The 26,975-nt window shown below is 34.9% G+C and overlaps 1 protein-coding gene across 1 annotated transcript in view; it reads right to left on the bottom strand.

Moving 5' to 3' along the window:
• Positions 1-26,975, bottom strand: part of Tex11 (testis expressed 11) — a 299,055-nt gene that overhangs the window by 139,803 nt on the left and 132,277 nt on the right. The window contains exons 12-13 of the mRNA XM_027935840.2: positions 19,035-19,116; positions 16,611-16,689 (exon numbers count right to left, since the gene is read on the bottom strand). Of these exons, the coding sequence (XP_027791641.2) occupies positions 16,611-16,689; positions 19,035-19,116 (161 nt within the window). The remainder of the gene's footprint in view (positions 1-16,610; positions 16,690-19,034; positions 19,117-26,975) is intronic.

Here is a 26,975-nt window from a genome sequence, read left to right as displayed (position 1 = left end):
TTGCCTAGCATGTGTGAGGCACTGGGTTCAATCCTCAGCACTACTTAAAAATAATAATTACTAAATAAATAAAATATTATAATAAGTGATATCCCCTCTCTTCCTACACACACATACACACACAAGCGAGCAGGGGAGGGGGAGTAGCTCAATGGTAGAACACATGCCTAGTAGTTCAAGGTCTTGAATTCAATCACCAGTACGGGGGTTGGTGGAGAAAGAAGTTAGACTAAAATGAATAATGCTGTATTTCATTTATATAAAATTCTAGAAAATACAAACAATGTATAGTGGCATTTCTTGATTAATAGTTGTCCAATGAAGGAGAGATAAGAAGGCTACTAATAGTCACAAGGAACTTTTGGAGTTGATAAATGTTTATTATCCTGATTTTGATAATGGGTTCATAAGCATATGTGTGTGTGTGTGTGTGTGTGTACATGCACGTTGTGTATGTATAGTCAAAACTTCTTGAATTGTATACTTATTCCAAATATATGCACTGGATTGTAGCTTTAATAAAATTGTTTATTTTTTATCCCAATACTGGGATTGAACCCAGAGGTACTCTACCACTGAGCTACATTCCGGGCCCTTTATTTGTTTTTTCCATATTTTTGTAGGTACAGGGTAGTTTTGATTTGTATTTCCCTAACTGCTAATAATGTTGAATATTTTTCATGTATTTGTTGGCCATTTGTATTTCTTTTGAGAAATATCTATTAGTTCATTTGCCTATTAATTAATTGGGTTATGGGGGGGTTGGTAGTTTATGAGTTCTTTATATATTCTGGATATTAATTCTCTGTCAGAAGAGTAGCTAGGCAAAGATTTTCTCCCATTCTATAGGTTCTCTCTTCACATTCTTAATTGTTTCCTTTGTTGTGCAGAAACTTTTTAATTTGATGTCATTCTATTTATTAACTCTTGGCATTCATTCCTGAGTTTTAGGGATCCTAATGAGAAAGTTGTTGCCTGAGCCTCTATGCTGGAGTGTTGACCCTACATTTTCTTCTAGGAGTTATATAGTTTCTGGTCTAATTCCTAGGTCTTTGATCCATTTTTGAATTGACTTTTGTGCAGGATGGGAAATAAGGATCTAGTCTCATTCTTCTACTATGGATAATAAGTTTCCCAGCACCATTTGTTTAAAAGGCTGTCTTTTCTCCAATGGATGATTTTGACACCTTTGTCAAGGATCAGATGACTGTAGATGTATGGATTTCTCTCTATGTCTTCTCTTCTGTATCAGTGGTCTATGTTTGTGTGTGTGTGTGTGTTTGTGCTAGTACCATGCAGTTTCTGTTACTATAGCTCAGGAGTATAATTTCTTTGGCTATTCTTGGTTTTTTATTCTTCAAAATGAATTTTAGGATTGTCTTTTCTAGTTCTGCGTAGAATGTTATTGGTATTTTTGATGAGGATTGCACTGAATATGTATTTTTGGTCTTGATAATATGGCTGTTTAAACAATATTAATTCTGCCTATCTATAAACATGGAGGAGAGGTCTTTCCATCTTCTTGTGTTTCCTTCAATTTCTTTCTTCAATGTTCTATACTTTTCATTCTGTAATGAAAGGTCCTTTACCTTCTTGGTTAGATTTATTGCTAGGGTGTTTTTATCAGGTTATTGTAGATGGGATTGTTTGCCTGATTCTTTCTTAGTAAATTCATTATTGATGCATAAAAAAGCTATTGATATTTGTATGTTGATTTTGTAACCTGATATTTTGCTGAATTTGTTTATTAGTTCTAGCAGTCTTCTGGTGGAATTTTTTGGATCTTATAAGTATAGTATCACACCATCTATAAACATGGTTATTTGACTTCTTTCTTTTCTATTTGTATCCCTTTGATTTCCTTCTCTTGCTTAATTTTCTAGCTAAGCCAATTTCTAATTTCGAGACAGTTTCACTAAGTTGCTGAGGCTGACCTCAAACCTGAAATTCGCCTGCCTCAGCCTCTGAGTAGCTGGGATTATAGACATGTGCCATTGTACTTGGCCAATAAAGTTGTTTTTTGAAAATAACAAAATAAAGGAGAATTGGGTATTTCTTGACATTATTCCTAAAAGAGGGGAGTGAAGGCAACTAGAATGGTCATTATGAACTTAGCTCTATCTTGTGTAGAGAATCTTTCATATGGATATTGCTCTAAAGCAATATTGCATCTCTAAGGAATGTACCAAATAATCACTTCCGGGTTATATCAGAATTTCTGCTCCTTGGGATTAGTTTCATAGAAAATAAAGGGTATGTTTGCCAATTACAACAAATTGTTTAAATTTATTATTTGTTAGAAATATAGGGCATATAATTGATTCCTTAATGGAATAAGAACTATAATTCTTATAATAGTGGTAGACATATAGATATCACTGAGCTTCTGGTTTGATAATAATGGTCATTTTTCCATTTCAGAATTTGTACATATAAATAATTCATACATATACAGAAAATTCATACATAAAAGGCATCTTTGCACTGAATCCTAATTTTAGTCTATAGCTGAAAGACCTGACTCTGGTTGCAATTATTTGCTTTATAGTTTTTAAAAAACACATTTCAGTATATAGCTGGCTAATCTGCCATTATGAAGTTCCTAAAACTCTTAGAAGCAACTGAGGCCTTGTATTATTTTTCGTCTGTTGCTATAAATAATTACCACAAACTTAGTCCTTAAAACAACACATTTTAGGGGCTGGGGTTGTGGCTCAGTGGTAGAGCGCTTGCCTTGCATGCATGAGGCACTTGGTTCAATCCTTGGCACCGCATAAAAATAAAATTGTTATTGTGTCCACCTACAACTAAAACAAATATTTTTTTTAAAAAAGATTTAAAAAACATATTTTAATTATTTCACATTTCTGTGAGTCAGAAATCCATGAAAAGCTCAAATGGGAATTGTGGTTAGAGTCTCATAAATCCAAAGTCTAGGAATTGTCCATTCTGCTTTCTAATCTGGAGAATGTAGGGGAGAATCCACTACTAGGTTCAGTCAGGCCATTGTCAGAATTTAGTTCTATGAGGTTCTGGGCCTGAGGCCTCATTTCCTTGCTGGTTGTTGACTGGTATGTTTTCTCAACTCCTAGAGGCCACCAGCATTTCTTGGCTCATGGTTCACTATATCTTCAGAGTCAGCAATGGTGTGTTAAGTACTTATTATATTTTAAATAGTTCTGATTGCCCTTCTGTATTCTTTTTTAAAATTATATATATATATAACTTGTAGATGAACACACAGTATGTTTATTTATTTTTTTATGGTGCTGAGGATCAAACCCAGTGCCTCACACATGTGAAGCAAGTGCTTTACCACTGAGCTACAGCTCAACCCGCTTCTGCATTCTTAAGGGCTCATGTGATTATGTTCATGTGATTATAACAGGCCCACCCCGATAATTCAGGATAATCTCCCTATTTTAAATTTAACTGATAAGTAACTTTATATTCGCAAAGTCCCTTTTGCTATATAAGGTAATATATTCACAGTCCCAGAGATTAGAGATTACATTGTAGAAACTCATTAGGGGACATTATTCTGCTTATCAAAGGCCCCAAAGTCAAATGACTGCCTGAGAGCCCATGGTCATTTAGTTGATAGCAAGAACACATCCCTCTATACCACCCAGTACTTCTTCCTGATATATATGCATAGCACACGTCACATAGTATTTTTAATATATTTTTAGATGTAGATGAACACAATACCTTTATTTTATTAATTTATTTTTATGTGGTGCTGAGGATTGAACCCAGTGCTTCACATGTGCTAGGCAAACACTCTACCACTGAGCTACAACCCCCTCCCCTGTTACATTGTATTTTAATAAACCATTCCTTTAAGGCTGGGGATATAAGTCGATTGGTAGAGCACTTGCCTCACATGCACAAGGCCCTGGTTTCAACCACCAGCACCATACACACACACACAAAAAAAAATCATTCCTTCAATGCCTGTAAATGGGCTCAGTGTTAGCAAAAATTGTCCTTCAATTTACTCTTAGCCAAAGCACAAAAGTGATGCTGATAAAACTATTAAAGAAGCTAAAGACAGCATCTTGATTGTGTCCACAACAGACTACTAATCTCATGTAAAATAGTGAATGTGAATTTCATTCTTAAGGCATACAGCTCAACTTGAGAAATTAATTCTAATGTTTTTTCAAAAGTAAAAACAGCTAAATTCTATTGACTATCATGTTTGAGGAATTTTATATCAATTAATTTATTTAATCTGCAGGCAATCCCAATAGGTAAATACTATTAGTGTACAGTAAACTGAAGCATATAGTTTAAACAATTTACATGAGATTAAGCACCTGCAAAGTGGAGGAACTAGGACTTGAATCCATGTAATCTGACTCTAGAATTCACATTATTAACCATCAATCTATGCTAGATGAACATGCAAATTAAAACAACAGAATGAGCTCACTTATTTACCTCAAAAGTAATAGAATAAATATATAAGAATAAACTACAATTGGAAAATATATTTTCAGTGGCCAAAAACTTTGAAGGGTTTCTGTAAATAAAAACAAATGCAATTAGACTGTTGGAAAATCAGTGATGCAAATACTGAAGCCCACAGAAACAAAAAGGGGTAGTGTTAGATAATAGCTAGCCCCCCCCAAAAATATCCTAGGAAAACCCACAAAGTGGGAAATCAGAACAATTGATGATCGTCTTCAAGGAATTAGTCCAATTCACTGTTATGTGCATAAGGATTAGAGTCCACTGAAGTTTGATCCCATGTTCTACTGTCAAATACCATTCTAAATGATATAAAGGATCAGTTATGGGGGTCCTTCCAGCATAAGCATAAGATTCAGGGAGATTGAAGACTTGAATAAAAGGACCATGAGAGAAGAAAATCAGCACAGTAGTGAAAATCCTCATCTGGCAAGAGAATACATTTCCTACTTCCCACATCAAAGTGGTGGTAGGGGATTAGTGTTCCTAGCCCTCTGTAATGGCTGACTTCTAAATCTGTCCTCCCAATGAATTACGTATGCTTCCTAGTATTCACAACCTTGTATAGTTCTTTCCCCTTGAATCTGTACTGATTCTGTGACTTAATTTTAACACTGCATGACTTCTGATGCTAAGACATAAGAAGTCTTATAGCTTCTTCCTGGGCTCTTGGAACTCTAGGTAAAGATAGCCATGATATAAGAAGTCCAACTACCTTGAGGATGCCGTGCTGTGAGGAATTATTATTAGACAAACAAAGAGAAAGATGCCTGAATAGCCTCCAGCTATTAGGCCACAGGCATGGGAGTGAAGAAAATATATTAAATACTCAGCACAGCTAAGCTTTTAGAATCAAAAAGTTTAGAATCTGAAGTTCAGATGACTCTAGCAGTAGCCCTTATCTGACTGCAACCCTATGAGATCCCAAACAACCACCACCCAAGTTGAACACAATAAATCTATAGAACTATGACACAATAATAAATTAGTGACTCATAACACTAAGTTTTAGAAAAGTGCCTGGCACAAAGCAAGCCTCAAATAATTGATAGCTATTATAAAGATGATGAAAGTTCCTACTAAGTCCAATATTCAAAACCATTATTTTTCTCAATCCTCATTCTTTACTGTTCAAATAAATTCTATACATGCATTTTATATTATTTACTACCAGCTCTTCCTGGACTCTGTATCATCTCGTGTCTGTTGCTACCTATCTATGTTCTTCTTCTGCCTTCCTGTTCCCACTCCCACCCATAACCAATTATAAATCCTTAGTCTTCCTTCATTATGTCTTTCACTTGTTTCTCCTTTTTCATGTCCTATTCTGGAATCTCTGAGAATATGATGCCTTATTTGTATGGTTTACAACAGCAGTTTATTTGTATAGCTTATGGCTTCATTGTGGACATGTTGAAAAAAAAGATAGTTCCTCAAGATAGTGAGTAATTTGCCAGCCCAACACTAAGATGGGTAAGAAAACAAAAACTGCAAGAGGCAGTTAACCAACTCAAAACAATATTAATTTAATGCCAAATGTGTAGTCATGAGATTCAATGGTTTTGTCTTCATAAATCATCCACTAATTAGCCCCTCCTTGGTGATAGAAAAATATTCTATTGGTTTCATAATTATGAGCCAGTATTTCCCATTAGGCTGTAAGATCTTTGAAACCAGGGACAGTATATTATTTAATCTCTGTGTTTTCACTGCCCAGCAACAAAATGGTATTTTACTGTAGAAACTCAGATGTGAAAAAAATGAATTTCTACTGCTATCAACTTAGTTCAGGCTCTGATCACTTCATATTGAGCTACTTGCAACAACTCTTAATTAATCTCCCTACTCTTAACTGTCCCTCTCGTTTTCTTACATATTATTGCTATTAGCATAATAGCATGTCACTATCCTATTTGAAAACTTTCAATAGGTCCCCCTTTGCCTCCATCACAGTTTTTTAACCTGATATCAACTCTGATGTATACTAATAGCTTTATGTTTGATTAAACTCTTTATATAAAATCTAAGCTACAGCCTCTTTGATCTATTAATCATCATATTCTGAATAGACCATGTTGTTCCCATACCTACTTATGCTAAAGCCCATCCTACAAATGTCCAAACTTCTCCTTTCCATTTACTTAAATCCTACCCTACCTTCACAGTCTAGATCAAGTCACACCTTCATAGAAGCCTCTATGATGTTACCAGTCCATAATGGCAAGGTCTTTTCCTGCATTGCCTTAATTGTTTTCTTTACAAATACCTCTTTCTGGAAAGCAAGATTTATAAGATTCCTGAAAGCAGTGCCTATGTCTTCCACATGGTGACCTTTGCTTAAAAGATGCTAAATATTTTTTTAAATACCTTTAGTTATAGATGGCACAATACTTTTATTTTATTTATTTATTTTTAATGTGGTGCTGAGGATCAAACCCAGTGCCTCAAACACACTAGGTAAGCGCTCTAACACTGAACTACAGCCTCAGCCCCTAAAATATGCTAAATATTTTATTGGACAAAATTATTGTACCCAAACCTGCCTTGTGCTCAGTCTGACCTTCCTGCCCAAAATTCCTAGTCCTTTACCTATGCAAATCTAATCCATTTCTAAATTCCTACCTCTTCAATAAAGCATTTTCTGATTAATAGTAATCTTTTACTCTCTTCTCTAAATTTATATAGTTTATCCCCTATACTATACATTTCTCAAATCTTGCATTTTATTGTTAGTTAATTGATCAAACATATATATGTTTAATTTACCATAGCAGGCTGTAATTTCATTAAGAGGAATGTCTATTTCACATGTCCTGTTTATCTACAACCAAACCTCAAACAAAATGTCATATTATGTACATTTTCATTGATAAAATAAGCTTCAATGTACCAAATGTGCTAAGGAAAATTGAACTCTAAAGAAATCAATCATTTAAAAATCCAACTCCTCTTCCCACGTCAAACACCCTAAAAACATGTCCACCAAAAGACACAAACCATCTATCCCAAGAAAATATACTGAAGATTCAAGAATTAAGTATATTTTCTGTGCCACCTTCATTTCCTACATACTGGATCTATGATTCCTAAAAATAAATTCATTTTAAAATTTTCAGTACAACAAAATCCATATATCATATGGATGTTTAACCTCAAACAGAAGAGGAGATCAAAGACCTACTGTAATAATTCTTATCAACAGTCAGATAAGATAGTAGCTGTCACCTGGGAATATCCATATGAACATCATTAATGAAAATCTCAGGGGCCAGTGAATATTTGCTTTAATTTCTTTGTGGCTAATGATGAAATTATTATCATTATCTAAAAGTTAACTTTTAGATCTAACTCATGAAGGAATTGTTGTTATTGAGAGGATAGAACTCTCAGTATTGAACTATCTTATTTTCTATACATCTAGCATGCCATTTCTGCAACTTCAAGTACTTGTATTAGAAGAATATATTTAATTTACTTTTAAATTTTTACTGTATTCCTAAGTATGAATTTACTGTATCTTTGGGCCAAAAATTTGTTGGAGATAAGCAATTCCTATTTTTATAATTTAAGTCTATAGGAATATATCTGCCATGTCAAATTTTCTCTGAGTAGAACTTTTCAGGAATTCATTTAATAAGTAGAGTTGGAGAGAGCTCAAACATATTTTATTATATTATCCAACAGTATGTTCAAAAACTATTACATTAATAAAATAACATCAGGCCTTGTGCCACAGGAAGGCTGGGGGAACAAAGTGGTTAAGCTGCAAGATATTCTGTTATTCTTCTTGATGAGCATGAATAAATTGCTTCTCCTCTATCTACTAATTCTGACTTTCAAAGATTCTGATCTTGACTTTCACAAGCCAGATGTTGCTCTCTTCTGTTCCTGATTTTAGTCTGGCAATGTCAATTTTATTTCCTACATTCTTGTTCTGTATTTTTATTTGCTGCATGATTTTCCTAGATCACTATGTATAGATTTTTAAATTCTATCTTGGTAGTTTCATTCCAATTCAAAATAACTTTGATTATTTGATTTGTTATTACTGTCACTGGAATGAACAGTAATTCATTAACCCTATCCAATCAGTAATTAAAGGAAGGGCCCTAGCCCTTTCACCAATAAGAACATAAAGATCTATACTAAGATTAGAACAGGAAAATTTATGTCCCCATACAGATAGGAGTCAAAGGAAAGAAAAAAAGCTAAAAACAGGTTATCTGTTTGGATAATAAGTTCTGATGTGATCTTTTAAAAACATTTTCATTACAGTCATGGTAACTTTGTAGAATTAAAAAAAAAAAAGATATAATGTTTTAAGAGAATTAAAGCCCAAGGTAAGGAGAGAATAACAGTAACTTAGTTGCCATAGTAGAATTCAAGGCCCAGGATCAAAAACATTTGCATTATAAGGGACTAAAAGAATCTGTGAAGGAGACAAATAAATGGGGGTGGGTAATGAAGACTGGAGACAGAAAACATTCTGATTTTTTAAACAGGCAGTACATTCCCAAGCCTTGCTAAAAGTAGGGGCCACAGAGCAATAGTTTTAGCATAACCTGGGAACATGTTAGATCACACCCGCTTCCCTGACCTACTGAATTAGAATCTGCATCTTAACAAGATATTCAGCTAATCATATAAACAGTAGTTTGAAAAGCACTAAACACAAACCAGCAAGGATTCTCTGAGAAAAGGGCAAGACAAATTTGTTTTATCTTTTACAAGTTTACATAAATAATAAAGTTAAAGAGTAAATAGAGGGCTGGGGTTGTAGCTCAGTGGTAGAGTGCTTGCCTCGTATGTGTGAGTCACTGGGTTTAATCCTCAGCATCTCATAAAAATAAATAAATAAAGATGTTGTGTCCATCTAGAACTAAAAATATTTTTTAAAAAGAGTAAACAAATATAATCAACCAATTTCAGAAAAAAATGACTCACAATAACAGAATATCAAAACATCCACCCGATTTTCTAGAATCTAAAGGATATGCTCTTCCCTTAAATAATACCATATACTATGAGGACCTCATAAGCATATAACCTGAAATTGTCTACTCTATAAAAGGTGAAACTTGAACTAGGAGCAGTTGCACATGCCTGTAGTTCCAATAATTCTGGAGGCTGAGGCAGAAAGATCACAAAAAATTGAGGCCAGCCTAGGCAACTCAGTGAGATCCTCAGCAATTTAGTGAGACTGTCTCAAAACAACAACAAAATAATTAATTAAAAGAATTGGGGATGTAGTTCAGTGGTGAGGCACCCCTGGGTTCAATTCCCCAGTATAAAAATGAAATGAAAAAAGGTGATGCTTGATTATAAAAGTTAAAATTTTAAAAAAAGATCATCTAAAAGATAATGGTATTTTCATCCATTTTTAGGTATTCAAAATTTTATGTATTCAATATATACAATACCAATACACATAATATCTATGTATTCAAAATTTTATTTCTGCATCAAAGTCAATCATCAGAAAACTACGTTAGCTTAGTCAGTTGCAGAAATGCATTCACTTTCTAACAGTCACTGTTCTTGCATTTAGCTTTTGTTGCTAAAAACAACTTCTCTACATAAATTATACTGATGTTTTTGCTATAAAATTATTATTAAAAGCATTGTCCATTATGCTACTGCTATACCACCTACAGATGTTAAATGTGCAAAAAAATGAGCAAAGAAGACTGGAAGAAAAATCACCTTTCAGATATGAGGGTTTTTTTTCCCCCCCAGTGTCGGGGATAGAACCCAGGACCTCACATGCCTGCTGGGAAAGCACTCTACCACTGAGCCATATCCCTAGCCCTCAAACTTTGTTATTAACTGAATGACAGTGAAGCATGTTAATATAGTACAAACAGGCAAGAAAATATAAGCTATATTTTAAATTTAAAGTCTAAAAATATGAATACTTAATTTATTAAAGTTTCCCTCTGAAATCAATGATTCAATTTTGAAATAGAAACCCAAAACCCCTTCTTCTACACCAATAAGTCAATATCCACACAGGCTTATAGAGAGAAGCAGATACATGAAATGAAATGTAGGTACTGTTATCAAGAGGAAGACAGAATGAATGAATGACAGAGGGCTAAAAATAACAAATGTCTACTACATCTAATATTCCAAAGTTGTCTAATTAGGATTCAGTACCATACTACACTGAAATCCAATTCATTCAATTTGTAGCTCATTATTCATATTAGTAATATTAATTGAGAAAGACAAAATGATGTTTTCATTATCTTAATGTTGAAAATCAGAAAACTTTTAGAATTCAATCTTTAAAGCCTATGATTGTGAGCATGGAGTTCAGGTAATCATTTCCATCTCTGGAAATCAATTTCAGCACAGGAAACTGAGCCAGATTACTCCTTACCAAATGAGTTTCCCAAAGAGTGACTTCATTAAGAACATGTGAATTAAATTTTACATCTGTGTTATTACTTAGGGGCACTTCTGCAGAAAGAGATTCAGAATGTTTATATAGGTTGTCATATTCACTGAAAAGGTCAAATCATTGAGGTGAGGCAAGGATTTTTCCTTGGATGACAAACAAGCTGAATTTGCTCAGCAGTTCAAAAAATATCTCTTCAGCACCTGTCATAAATGCTGTGTTACATTATCCAGATCTCCCTTTCAAGACTAAAGTATTTATTCTCCATTGTTCTTTGGTAACTTGCGAGGTTGAAAAGAGCTACCATACCCACTGGATGGCCAACATCCAGTGATAACCAAAACAGGGCTATAAGGCTCAATCCTCTCACTTTAACTGAGGACAATCCTGAGGGACCATCCCAGCTTCAGAGATCCTCGTGAGTAAAGGTAGGCCTTGTCACAGTAGTTCAACCCAACTCCTCCCTTTATTTAGTTTTGCCTCTTTTCCTTCCCCTCACAGATGTTGATTCTGAGAACACACCTTAATAAACCATTTAAACAAACCTCAATCTCAAAATCTGCTTCCAGGGCAACCCAACCTGTGACACACCACATCCAACTAAGCCCCTCTAACCTACAAGAAACAGTAGCAACTATTGCATTGAGCATCCAATAATTTTAAGGAGGCATGATCTCTGTTGCAACCACAGAATAATTATTCAGTGCACATGTATAATTACTGTATCTACAAGTTTTATGTTTAGCTTTTTAGGACAAGTGTTACCTGGTGAATTATACAATCAATATGCCCAAGTTTTATTGCCTTAAAAATACTGCCACCTTGGATTTAAGTTTTAAAACAAGCTTTATTTTAATGCTAACCATTGCAGAAATACTTTCTGTAATTATATTTAAATTATTTTGACAAATCTACATTAAACTTAAGACTCAGGCACTATGTTCAAAAGTTCTATCATATAAAAGTTCTCATTGACACCACAAACAAATATGCCTTACAGGACAGTGTTATTTATTATGTCTGTGCAACAGAAAATACCACAAAAAATTATAATCTTCAAGCAACCTGTCTGATAAATTCTCAGCCATATTTTCAATGTGCCAACTAACAGCATTTCTGTTTAGCTTTCCACTTGAAACTTAAGAATACACGTGTTGTTATCTCACTCAATAGATGCTCTTTTGTAAATGTGTATCAGTAAACCTAATGCCTGGCAATCTTTTTCCTCAATATAGCTACATTTTACAATAGGATTGCTTTTTTTTTTCCACTTTCCAAAGTAAACTCAGTAGAAATTTTGCTCCTTTTCTTGAATTCAGTTTTTCATTACATACCTTGTCTGTGCACTGGTCATAGTTTCTATTATATTTTATTGCATAAAGTGTTTTTAAGTTGTAGTCATGCCAGGCACAGGGGCACATACCTATAATCCCAGCAGCTCAGGAGGCTGAGGCAGGAGGATCTCGAGTTCAAAGCCAGCCTTAGAAACAGTAAGGTGCTAAGCAACTCAGTGAGACCCTATCTCTAAATAAAATACAAAATAGGGCTGGGGATGTGGCTCAGTGGTCTAGTGCCCCTGAGTACAAACCTTAGTACCCCCCCCCAAAAAAAAAAAGTTGTAATCATTTGACGCAATTTGTTTGTATATTAAACATACAAGAATTTCTTCTCACGGGCTGGGGATGTGGCTCAAGCAGTAGTGCGCTCGCCTGGCATGCATGCAGCCTGGGTTCGATCCTCAGCACCACATACAAAGATGTTGTGTCCGCCAAAAACTAAAAAATAAATATTAAAAAATTCTCTCTCTCTCTAAAAAAAAATGTTTTAAAAAAAGAATTTCTTCTACTTCTATCACAAAGAAATCTGTTCTTTTCCATTTTCTTTAGAGATGTGGGTCTCATGATATCTTATTTGTCTCTTATATCTGCTATAAAAATAATAACAACATACAGAAATGATAAAAAATGGGCAACCTGACACATAGACTATGAGAGAAAATTGTATGGACTACTGCAAACTGGAGTATACATCTAATGTCTAAAGGTGGCAACTGCTACTTAACTACAAATGATTTTTGCTTACTATTTCCAGATTTTTCAATGTTATTCAAGAGAAACCAGAAAACCTGACTTTTATGTTAAATTTAATGTTCATCCATGGAAACTTTATTAGTCATTGTGATTGGCATGTTTGTTTCCTCTTTTCAGGGTTCCAAATTTTTATTTAAATTTTAAAAGCTTTATTATACTAGAACACAGAACACTTCCAATTATTTTTTTGGAAGGAAAAAGGACAAAACTTTAAAACAACCAAAACTTTAAAAAACTAAAATTAAGTGAATTTCTGTTTTGTGAACAGGATAGAGGAAATTAGACTATCTGGCTAAATAATTAGGTGGATTTATATTAGGTTCAATGATTGTTCCCAAAAAAAAATCCCCAAAACATCAATTAATGGGTTGAAGTTAACCTGAAAATTAGTCTGTGCTGCCATGAGGGTTCTGGCCTCAGTTTTACCCCATTTATCAAGTTAGATTAGGAGTCAGCAACTATTACCTATAGTCCAGCTGTTTAGTTTTATAAGTTTTTTTTTTAGTTTTATATATATATATATATATTTTTTTTTTTTTTTTTTTTTTTAGTTTTATAAGTTTCACTGGTGGATCCATACATGGTGGCATATGCCTATAGTCAGAGCTATTCAGGAAGCTAAGGTGGGAGGATTACTTGAGCCTAGGGAGTCAAGACCAGCCTGGGTAATAGAGCAAGACCTCCTCTCAAAACAAAAGTGTTTTTGGAACATAGTCACATGTTTCACTTGTTTCATCTATGGCTACTGTAAAAGCAATGGCAAAGTTGACTAGCTGTGACAGAAACTATGTACTCCACAAACCTAAAACATATTCTATCTTGTCATTTAAGAAGTTTGTGGATCCCTGAGGTAGATGAAGACAGGTGGCATGACTATCAAACCTGAAGATGACACAAACGAGAATGAATTGTTAATATACTGCATGATAATTGAAATTCACAAAAATCAGAACATCTAAAAAAACAGGCTATAACAATCAGACTGATATTTAGTAGGTGGGGGCTGGGGATCTACCTCAGTTGGTAGAGTGCTTGCCTTGCATGCACAGGCCCTGGGTTCAATCACCAGCACCACAAAAAAAAAAAAAAAAAGAATGGCTACTGGGTACTTACTCAACCATAAAAGTAAAGGATGTGGAATTCAGGCATTAAGAGCAACTGGTGTTATAAAAATATTGTTTTGTAAGTCTAATAAAATAACCACATGATGTGGCTGCCAGAAAAGATCCAATTTTTCTTTTCTTTTCTATTTTTGGTATTGGGGATTGAATCCAGGATTTCATGCATGCTAAGCACATACTCTACCTCTGAGCTACACCCACAGCCCCAGAAAAGAGCCAATTTAAATTTTGTCGACATTAAAAGAAATATTGGATCTAGAATAGTGCTGTCCAGTAGAAATCCCTGTTAAACAGAAATGTTGTCTACCTGTGCTGTCCAATAAGGTAACCATAGCTATAAGTGGCTATTGAGACTTGATATGTGGCTCTTGTGGTTAAGGGACCAAACTTTAAATTTTATTTAAATAGCTACATGTGTCTGCTTGCTACCATATTGGACAGTACAAGTTTAGAACATTTAGAACATGAAAAGTATATGTTATTGCTTGGCCACATCGGAATATTGTGTTCAGTTCAGTTACCACATTTATCCAGGAAGTAACTACATCATGAACAATGTTAAAATGAACTGAGGAAGAGCTGACAAATTAAAGATTTAGATGTTGCCATGCAGTAATCCTGGGATGTTTTACTACTAAGCAACATCCCCAGCCTTTTTATTTATTTCTTATCTTGAGATTGGGTCTTGCTAAGTGACATAGGTCCTCACTATGTTGCTAAGGCTGGCTTCAAACTTGTGACCCTCCTGCCTCAGTCTTCTGAGTCACTGGGATTATAGGCATGTGCCACCATGCATGGCCCTGATTATTTTTTAGTTACAGCTTTATTGAGGTATAATTCAGACACCATAGACTTTATCCATTTAAAGTACACAATTCAATGGTTTTTAGTATACTCTCAGAGTTGTGCAAGTATTAATCAATTTTATAACACTTTCATCATCTACAGCCCTGGATAATCACTCGTCTTTTTTCTGCCTATAAATCTGCCTATTTGGTACATATCATATAAAATAAATCTTACAATATGCATTTTGTGTGTGTACTGGTTTTTCACTTAACATGCTTTATAGTATGGGTATACCACATTTTATTTATCCATTAATCAGTTGATAGATATGTGCGTTGTTTCCACATTTGCCTATTATAAATGAAGCTGCTGTGAACATTGGTATACAATTTTTTTGTGGATCTATGCTTAGAATTTTCTTGGTTATAAACTTAGGAGTGGAATTTCTAGATACTATAGTTTGGATGTGCTTTGCTCCCCAAAGGTTCACGTGTTGGAGGCTCAGTCCCCAGAGTGGCAGTGTTGGCATGGTGCGGAACCTTTAAGCAGTAGGGTCTAATGAGAGATCCTTAGGTGATTGGGGGTGCTGTCCTCTTAAAGGAATACTGGCGTTCTGGAGTAAGTTCTCACAACAGTGAGTTGTTATAAATCCGGAGCCAGAAGCTTAGTTTGTCTTTGGCTTCCAGTATTAAAATGTGACGACTTGCTCCCACACACACACTCCCACTGTTGCCATCACCCATGATATGATAAAGTCAAGAAGGCCATCACTAGAACTGAAGCAATGCCAGTTGCATGACCTTGAACTTTCAAACTGTGTGCTACATAAGTAGCATGCCACAGATATTTTATTATAATGACAAAAAGCTGACTGATATACTAGGTCATATGATAACTCTGTTTAACTTATTGAATAAATAACACAGTTTTTCAAAGAAGTTGCACCATCTTACATTCCCACCAACAGTATATGAGGATTACAATTCTCCACATTCTTGTCAATGTTTGCCATTATTTTTATTCTTATTTTTTTGGATGGGGAATTGAACCCAAGGGTGCTTAACCACTGAGCTACATCCCCAACCCTTTTTATTTTATTTTATTTTTTTGAGACAGTGTCTTGCTAAGTTGCTTAGGGCCTTGCTAAGTTGCTGAGGCTGGCTTTGAACTTGTGATCCTCCTGTCTCAGCCTCCTGAGCCGCTGGAATTACAGGCAGATGCTACCATACCTGGCTGCCATTATCTTTTCTATTATAGCTAACCTAGTAGATGTGAAATGTCTTCTCATTGTGGTTGATCTGCATTTACCTGATGGCTAATGATGTTGAGCATCTTTTCAAGTGCTTATTCCACAGTGATTCTTAAGACATTAAAGTTTGAGAATCACTAAAATGTCTATACAAACTTCAAGGTCCCTTTTGACATTAATAATCCCATGAAGATAAACACAGTGAAGCATATAACTTGTAAATATGTATCCATCCATCCTTCCTGTTCTACAGGACTGGCCTGCATTTTATTCTTTTTATTTTATATTAAAATATTAATATGACACTTTAAAATTAACTTTATTATTGAAAAAAGAAGTAGTACCATCTTCTAAACTGTTCACCACAATGATAAATACTGTGCGCTCTCAAAATATGAGTATATGCCTGTATATATTCAGTATATGTTAATGAAAACCACAGAAAAGGTTAAACTTTAGAAAAAGGAAAATCAATTCTTCTGTACCTTTCATGATCCATCAGCAGTTTAACAATATTCAGACAGAAGTCTAAAGGCATATCAAAATGTAGTATTTCCATGACAGCTAACAAAGTGAAAAAAATACAATCATCATATCAGTTTCATTTTTTTAAGAAAACTTAGCTATTTTCATCACCTTTCCTCTAGTCAAAATTTACATACTAAATGTTTGCTATATACCATATTTTGCCTAGCAATTTATAAAAATCTTTTTTAAGTACTAATATCCAAAGCTAGAAAGAAGGTAGTGTCATAGGCAAAGGAACCTGGTACCATCCTTTTGAAAAGCAATTTGGCAATACTACATGCTAAAAACACCACAGTTAAGACCTTGGAATCTGAAGTCAGGTAAACCTAAATTTGATATCACTTGCCACCTGTATGACCATAAGCAAAGTACTCAACTTTTTGCACCTTAGATTTGGCACCTGTGAATGGAGAATATATTACCAATTTCTTAGTTTTTTGAGAAGACTATATAAGACAATGTATTGAAATTATATGTACCTAGCACTTAATAAACATTACACTCAATAAATGGCAGTTATTATTACTGTTATTCACATTACTTCAGAAATTGCACTACTGAAAAGTCATCTGAAATAAATATGGGAAAAGGTTTTTGAACAAAAATGTTAAAATCAGTATATATTATTATTTTTTAATATTTATTTTTTAGTTGTAGTTGGACATAATACCTTATTTTACCTATTTATTTTTATGTGGTGCTGAGGATCGAACTCAGGGTCTTGCACATGGCAAGGTGAGCGCTCTACTGCTGACCCACAACCCCAGCCCCAAAATCAGTGTATATCATAATAATAGAAAGAAAAAATAACCCAAATATGCACTATACGATAGCCTTAAACTGTTATGCAACCATTAATATTGCTGAATATAAGATAACATGGGAAATTGAATATGCACTGATTGAAAAATGTTTCTAAGACTAGTATGTGAAAAATTGGAAAACAAGGTTATATGTACTATATGATTATAATTCTGTAAAACACACAAGAAAAAAAAACTGAAAATGCTAAGTGACTGTGTTTAGATTCAATGTGTATTCTCTGTGCCAGGCACTGTCTTGCTGCTGTAAACCCAGAAAACAACACACAAAAATCACTGTTCTTAGAAAGCTTATATTCTAGATGGTAGAACTATGGAAATTTTAGTATCTTCCCAAATCTTCTTTGATGAGCATGTGATATCCTTTCATAATAAAAAAACTGTATATTTTTAAATTTTCACTTTTTTCCTATAAAAAAATATCAGTAGCCTGGCATGGTAGCACATGACTATAATCCCAGAGGCTTGCAAAGTGGAGGAAAGAGGATTATAAATTCAAGACCAGCCTGGGCAATTGATCAAGATCCTGTCTCACATGAAAAATAAAAGGGCTGGGGATATAGCTCAGTGATAGTGCACATTTGGGTTCAATCCCCAGTTCTATATTTTAAAAAAACAGTGAAATTCTAATGACAGTAATTATGTTAACCATTGTAAGAGTACAGAACTTTTACTAGTAAAGAAATGAAGCGACTAGGGCTGGGGATGTGATAGAGCACTAGGGTGTGCCACGCCCTGGGTTCAGTCCTCACTGGGTGTAACACCTACCACAAAAATACTATAAAATGCAAATTTCATAATTATCTCAATACATAAAAATAAAAATTAATTTTATTATTTTAAAATATTAAAAACTTGGATTCAGGGAAGTCTCCTAATTTTTAAAAAATATTTATCTTCTAGTTGTAGTTGAACACAATACCTCTATTTTATTTATTTATTCTTATGTGGTGCTGAGGATCGAACCCAGGGCCTCGCATGTGTGAGGTAAGTGTTCTACTGCTGAACCACAACCCCAGCCCTCCTAATTTCTAATCAAACTTTGTCACTCTAACAGTCTCCAAATTGAGTTAAGTAAAAACAATCAAGGAAAAGAATAATTTCACTTTACCTTGCTTTGTTTTGGATTTTTTTTTCTTAGACAGGTATATGAGAAGCAGACCTTAAAGTGAAATCATTCTTGGGGCTGAGGATTCAGCTCAGTGACAGAGCACTTGCCTAGCACGTGAAAGGCCCTTGGTTCAATCCCTGGCCCTGAAGAAAAAGGTAATCTTTTTTTGTGGTGGTAGACAACTTCAGAAGGTTTGGGCAGCTATACTTCTCTGCTGGACTAAAAGAAAACTGATTACTTTTATTCAGCTTTTTTTTTAAACCACCTTTTAAATTTGCACCTATTCTTTATTCTGATTCTTCCTGGTTGGTAATCTCTTTCCTATGTGATCAGTTTCTTTCTCAGCCACCACCAAATTATTTCTATTGTTAGTATACTACAAAAGATCTTGTCTTCAACAAATTGGTGATATTTCAAAATTGTGTACTCTTTATACACAGAGATGATACCTTCAAGGAGTTCTTCATTAGGTGTTTCGCCTTTCAAGAGGATTCTCATCTTTAAGAAAAGCCCAGCTGGATTTAAATGTGCCTATTTTAGACAAAGAAACCACAATGATATTATAACTCTGGAATGTAAAAGACAATTTTCAAGTAATTACCTGCTTTATTCAACCACTGAATGATGACTCAGGATCAAAGGAATTCAAAATCATAAAAATCATATAATAACATCTGGTCTATTCCTGAGGATATTTTATTCAATCTAAACAAAATAACATGAGGAAAAGAATATGCAAACATTTCCATAGAGTGACAAATATTTAGTGGCAAGGTCAATTCTTAAACTGTGTGAATCATAGATAATATTCTTCATAAGCAAAATCTCAAACATCACTTAGATTTATTTTCTTTTGAGACTTTAATAAGTAAAGCTCTTTGTAAACAATGTTAGAATGAAATGAAAAAAAATATTGTCTTTTCTACAAGATATATGTGTGTTATTTACCATTAGTAACAATTTTCTCTGAATGATGTTTCCAAGTCACTGTTATCTGGCCCCAATTAATCTGTGATCTCTTTCTTGGTTCTACATTTATCTGACAGGGTACATCTTTACACACAGGCTAAGATTAAAAGTGCAGCTTAGGCCCATAGAAAAGAACCTTCCTCTCTATAATGCCAAGTAGCCTCTACACAAACATTGTATTCATTGGATCCATACTCTGCAAATAATTGCAGTTATTCATACATTAAGAATGAATGGGGGACGGGGCTGGGGTTGTGGCTCAGCAGTAGAGCATTCGCCTAGCTTGTGCAAGGCGCTGGGTTAGAATCTCAGTACCACGAAAGAAAGAAAGGAAGGAAGGAAGGAAGGAAGGAAGGAAGGAAGGAAGGAAGGAAGGAAGGAAGGAAGGAAGGAAGGTATTGTGTCCAACTACAACTAAGAAAAAAATAAAAAAAGAAAGAATAAACGGGGGTGGGGGGGCTGCTGCTGGTGTTGTGGCTCAGTGGTAGAGCACTTGCCTAGCAAGTGTGAGGCACTGGGTTCAGTTCTCAGCACTGCATATAAATTAATAAATAAAATAAAGGGCCATCAACAACTAAAAAAATATTTAAAAAAAGAATGAATAGGAGGAACCAGGAATGGTGACACACACCTGTAATCCCAGCAACTAGGGAGGCTGCTGCAGTAGGATCTCAAGTTCAAAGCTAGCCTCAGCAACTTAGCAAGGCCCTGTGCAGCTTAGTGAGACCCTGTCTCAAATTTTAAAAAGGGTGAGGGATGGGGATGCAGCTCAGTGGTTAAGCACCCCTCATTTGAGGTTCAATCCTCATTTCCAAAAAAAAGTATGAATAGGAAGGTAGGGAAAGTAAGCACTGATAATAAAAGGGTTGACAAATATAGATAACATCAATACAAAGAATAAACTAAGCCTGACAATTTCAACTATAACATTACCATTGTGTTGGTGAGTTTTCTAATACTGTAACAAAATACTTGAGATAATCAACTTAAAAAGAGGAAAGGTTTATTTTGGCTCACAGTTTTAGAGGTTTCATTCCATGGTTGGTTGACCCCATTGTTTTTGGGCCTGGGGAGCATCATGGTGGGAGCACATGGTGAAAAAAAAAGCCTGTTTACCTCACTGCCAGGATACAAAGAGAGAGAAAAAGAAGGGAAAAGAGACCCCAACTCCACACTCCCCTTTAAAGGCATACCCCCAAAGACCTGAAACCTCCCACTAGGCCCCACCTCTTAAAGGTTCCACCATCTCCCAATACTGTCATAAACTGGGGATTAAGCTATTAACATATGGATATTTGGTGAACACTCATCCTAAGAATAGCAATAGCTTTTCCTATAGGCACATCAGAATGTATACTGGGTTCAAATTCATTTTACCTTCAGAGATGGATAAGTCTTATAGATTTGGCAGGCTGTTTTCCTTAAGTATGCCATATGCACACAATTTATTCCACTTTTCTCTGATTTTATTACTAAAAAATCTCCAAAAAAAATGGACACTATGCTTTGTTGTATCATCATGTTTTTGTTTCTATAAACATCTGCACTGTGTTGTCCATATTTCTATCTCCTTAAACTATACTTTCAGAAGTCATCAATGATTGTCTGTTAAATCTATCAGCTCTCTCCCTACTATTGATATCTTGTCTTCTCTGTAACTTTTATCACCAATGTTTCTCAGTCTTCTTCCTTAGATTTTTGTTTGCTTTTCAATAACCAGTAGTTATTGAGAAACAGGCTCCAGATACAACAAACATAACAGGGTAATTATTGGGAATCCTGTTTTGCAAATGATAACTTGAATAGCTTACCCACAGTCACGTGATAAGTGATAGAGCTGAAATTTGAATTTGAATCTCTTAGACACAAAAGACACTTAATCTATCTTGGGTCTGCATATTACCTGAAAGCCCTAAAAATAATATAATTTTTTTAGTATAAAGCATATCATATACATACACATACCTAAATATATAAAACATATATGTATAGTTTATAGAATACTATAGTTTGAATCTGAAAATGTCCCCCAAAGGTCCATATGTTAAAAGGCTTGGTCTTCAGCCTACAGTACTATTGAGAAGTGATGAAATGAAGAGATGGGACCTAGTTGGAAGAAGTTAGATCACTGGAGACATACCAATAAAGGAAATATTGGGAACCTGGCTACTTCCTCTTTCTCTCTTTCCTTGTTCTTTGGGCAACGTAAGGTGAATAGACCTCCTTGTCACACATTCCTGCCATGATGTACTACCATTCTGCAGGCCCCAAAATAATAGGCCACTTGACCATGGATTGAAACCTCTAAAAATGTCAGCCAAAATAAATCTTTCATCTTTTTAAGTTGATTTGTCTCAGGTATTATATCAATAATAGGACGCTGACTGACAACAATTTGCATTATGAAAAGTTTCCATTTCAACATAAATTTAGTATCTGTTTAATGAGGTTATAAGTAAGCAAACTGGTATTTTTAAAATTTGTTCTAATTAGTTATACGTGACAGTAGAACACATTTTGACACATCATACATAAATGGAGTATAAACTTCTCATTCTTCTGGTTGCACGTGGGCAAAATGTGTTTTAATAGGTATTCTAAGTAATACTTTTTACATGCTAAAGCTTAAGAATAATTATTTTGTGGTTTTCTGTTGTATGGATATATCACAATTTATTTGCCCATTTTGCCTTGGCCATTTGAATTGTTTCCAACCCAATTGATAATATGAAGTAGCATGGTATTAGCATTCAGTATATTTCTCCACAAAGCCTAGAGTTTCCTTTAAAGTATATACCCATGAGTAAAATTGTTGGTTGATTGGGTATGACCAAGTTCAACTTTATCAAGTAATATCAAACTGTTACTCACAGTGGTTGCTCAAGTCTCAACAACAACAACAAAAAACAGGAATAAAGAGAAATTCCTCGGGGCTTGGGCTGTAGCTCAGTGGTAGAGCACTTGCCTCACATGTGTGAGGCACTGGGGATGATCCTCAGCACCACATAAAAATAAATAGAGATATTGTGTGCCCATCTACAACTAAAAAATTTTTTAAAAAAGAGGAATTCCTCAACCTAATAAAGAGCATCTATAAAAAAACCCACATCTAACACAACACTTAGTAGTTAAATAATGAAAGCTCTACCCCTGACACCAGAAACCAGAAAGGTATATCTGCTCTTGCTACTTCTATTCAACAGTTTAATAGATATTCTTGCCAGGGAAATTAAGAAAAAGAAGGCAAAAAGATTGGAAAGAAAGAAGTAAAATGATCTCTATTTGTAGATGATTCGATTCCTGTATATACAAAACCTAAAAAATCCAATAAAAATTATTAATGCTAAAAAAAGTTTAACAAAGTTGCAACAAATAACATCAATTCTTGAAAAGTCAGCTGTATTGCTATGTACTAGCAACAATCCAAAAATGAACTTAAGAAAAAGTTAAAGTATCAGAAAGAATAAAATATATAGCAATAAAGAAAATAAAGGGCAGAAATTATGCATTGAAAACTATAAGATATTATTGAAAGAAATTAAAACCTATGTAAATTTTCCTAGATTTGAAGAATTAATATTATTAAGATGGCTATAATCCCTAAATTGATCTTCAGGTTCAACAGAAGCCCATTCCAATTCCAAGATGGCTTCTTTACATAAAACAACAAGCTGACCTCAAAATATGAAAACGCAAGAGATCCAGAAGAGCTAGAACAATTCTGAAAAATAAAAAATAACAATTCTGAAAGTTGGGCTGTGGGTATAGCTCAGTTGGTAGAGTGCTTGTCTTGCATGCACAAATCCCTGGGTTCAATCCCCAGCATAAATAAATAAATAAATAAATAAATAAAGTCATGCATATGAAACTGTTTCTCACTATACTTTTGATTTGCATTCCCTAGTTAATGATGTTGAACATTTTTTTCATGCGTTTATTGGCCATTGGCACATATTTTTGGAGAAATTTCTATTTTGAACCTTCACCAATTTTCACTTGTGTTGTTCTGTCTTCTTACTGAGCAGCAAGAATTTTATATATTCTGGGTAAGAGACATTTATTAGATGTATAATTTGCAAATATTTTTCCAGTCCTGTTGGAAGGATTGGATATGTTACCAAAAGCATGATGAAAAATGGGAAAAATGAAAATTTAAAAATGAACTTCATCAAAAGGTTTAGAGGAGGCCAGGTGCAGTGGCACACACCTGTAATCCCAGCAGCTCAGGAGGCTAAGGCAGGAGGATCATGAGTTCAAAGCCAGCCTCAGCAAAAGTGAGGTGCTAAGCAACTCAGTGAGACTCTGTTTCTAAATAAGATACAAAATAGGGCTGGGGATGTGGCTCAGTGGCCAAGTGTCCCTGAGTTCAATCCCCAATACACCCCCCCCAAAAAATGGTTCAGAGGATAAAAACACAAGCTATAGACAGGAAAAACATTTCAAATCACATCTGTGATTATTATGGTTTGCATGTGAGGTATCCCCCAAAAGCTCACATGTGAGACAATGCAAAAATGGTTCAAAGGAAAAATGATCAGGTTGTAAGAGTCTGAAGCCAATCTGTGAATAAATCTCCTGATGGGGATTAATTCAATGGTAACTGAAGTGGTAGGGTGTAGCTGGAGGAGGTGGGAATTAGGGCGTGGCTCTGGTAGATATATATTTGTATTTGGAGAGTGGAGTCTCTCTCTCTGCTTTCCTCTGCCACACTCTCCCACCATGATGTTCTTCTGTCTCACCTCAAGCCCTGAGGAATGGAGCCAGCCTTCTATGGACTAAAACCTCTGAAACGGTGAGCCCTCAAATAAACTTTTCCTCCTCTATAGTTGTTCTGGTAAAGTCCTTTAGTCACAGCAGTAAAAAAGCTGACAAAAACAGTGACAAAGAATTCTTATCTAGAACATATTCTGAAATCTCAAAATTGACAGTAAAAAGGTGAACAATTCAATTATAAAACAGATAAGAAACATGAAGATACATTTCACCAAAGATGATATACAAAAATCAAGATTTCCATGAAAAGGTATTCAATATCACTTTGTTAGGAAAGTAGGAATTCAGACCAAAGTCCACAGGCAGTGGCATGTGCCTGTAGTCCCTGCTACTTGGGAGGCCGAAGCAGGAGGATTGCTTGAGCCCAGGACTTTGAAGCCAGCCTAGGCAGCACAGTGAGACCTCATCTCAAAAAAAAAAAAAAAAAAGGAAGAAGAAAGAAAGAAATATTACCACATTAGAAAAGCAAAATTTTTAAAAATACTGATTACCTAGTCCTAGCAAGAATGAAGAAAAACTGAAATCTCAAAAAATGTTGTAAAGGGATGGGGTTGAAGCTCAGCAGTGGAATGCTCACCTAGCACAAGGCCCTGGGTTCTATCCTCAGCACCACATAAAAATAAATAAATAAATAAGTAAAATAAAGGTATTGTGTTCAACTACAACTAAAAAATAAATACTAAAAAAATATTTTTTAAAGTTGGTACAGCCAGGCATGGTGGCACACTGGTATCCCTCCACAAAAAAATGTTGGTACAAATGCAAACTAGTACAGCTTCTCTGAAAAGAGTCTTACATTGCTTAATAACTAAATAGCTCAACAACTGCAAATCTGAGCATTTACCCTCAGGGAAATGAAAATTTATATCCAAGCCAGGTGTAGTGGTGCATGCCTGTAATCCCAGTGACTTGGAAGGCTGAGACAGGAGAATTACAAGTTCAAGGCCATCCTCAGCAATTTAACAAGGCCCTAAGTAACTCAGTAAGACTGTATCTCAAAATAAAAATAAATAAATAAAGGCTTAGGATATAACTCAGTGGTCAATCACTCCTGGGTTCAATCACTAGTAATGAGAGACAGACACATACACACATAGAAAATTTATGTCCATACAAAAACCCATAAAAAATGTTCATAGCAGTTTAATTTCTAATAGCCAACACTTATGAAACATAAAATTCTTTAATAGGTGTAGGTGAACAGTTAAACTGTGTTGCACCTTTAATATGCATTACTCAAACAATAAAAAGCCATCAACTATTGATGTATTTGTATATTTTGACACCTTGGATGCCAGGCGTGGTGGCACACACCTGTAATCCCAGTGGCTCTGGAGGCTGAGGCAGGAGGATTGTGAGTTCAAAGCCAGCCTCAGCTAAGCAACTCAGTGAGACTCTGTCTCTAAATAGATACAAAATAGGGCTGGGGATGTGGCTCAGTGGCCGAGTGCTCCTGAGTTCAAACTCTGGCACTCCGCCCCCAAAAAGTATTGAAACCTTGGGTGTAAATAAAAGCCAATTTCAAAAGGTCATATAGTGTATGATTTTGTTTTATAACATTGCAGGGGGGTTGTTTGTTTTTTCTGTACCAGGAATTAAACCCAGGGGCACTGTACCACTGGGTTACAGCCCTAGTCATTTCTCGTATTTTATTTTGAGAGAGGGTCTCACTAAATTGCCCAGGCTGGCCTCCAATTTACAATCTTTTTAACTGAGCTTCCTGGGCTGATGGGATTACAAATGAGCCAACAAGCCCAGAATTTTATATAACATCCTTGAAATGAAAAATTATAGACATGAAGAATAGAACACTGGCTGCTAGGGCTGACGGGCAATGGTTGGAGGGAACAAATATGTGTATAAATATAAAGAAAGAGCATGAGAGAGATCTTTGGGTAATGAAATAGTTCTGGATCTTAACTGCAGTGATAATTACATGAATCCTCACATGGGATAAAATGACATAGAACTATATAACACACCTTGTGCCAATGTCAATTTACTGTTTTTCATATAGTTATATAGCAAGTAACTATTAAAAGGAAATTTGGTGAAGGGTACATAGGACCTCTTTTGAATTATTTTTATGGGAGAGTTAAATTTATTTTCAGAATCTTAACCATCATTGTTTTCATTTTATTCACTTTTTTCTTGGTATTATTTGTGTAATATCTTATGAATTTATAATTATTTCAAAATAAAAATTCCTACAACATTTTAATCAATCAATTAATTAATTTTTGTGGTGCTGAAGATAGTATCCAGAGCTTTATGGACGTTGGGCAGGCACTACCATTGAGCTATCCCCCCATCCCTAAAACATTTTTTAAAAGAATGTGACATAAGGACACTTTCAAACATATGTTTGAAATGTTGAAAACCCTCATCTAACAGGAGACCAGCATTACAAGAAACATTAGATCTCTGTGATGGTTAATATTGTCAACTTGATGGGGCCACTGAGTACCCAGATATTTGGTCAAAAATTATTCTGGGCATTTCTGTATGAGACTAAATTTTACATCGTTAGACTGTGTAAGGCAGATCCCCTTTATAATTTGAGTGTATCTTAGTTGATCAGTTAAAAAGCTGAGTTGAGAGGCTGGGATTGTGGCTCAGTGGTAGGGCGTTTGTCTAGCATGTGCAAG

Source organism: Marmota flaviventris, chromosome X (genome assembly GCF_047511675.1).
Source record: "Marmota flaviventris isolate mMarFla1 chromosome X, mMarFla1.hap1, whole genome shotgun sequence".
In the NCBI taxonomy this organism is placed as follows: domain Eukaryota; kingdom Metazoa; phylum Chordata; class Mammalia; order Rodentia; family Sciuridae; genus Marmota; species Marmota flaviventris.
This window is presented reverse-complemented; position numbering and strand designations above follow the sequence as displayed.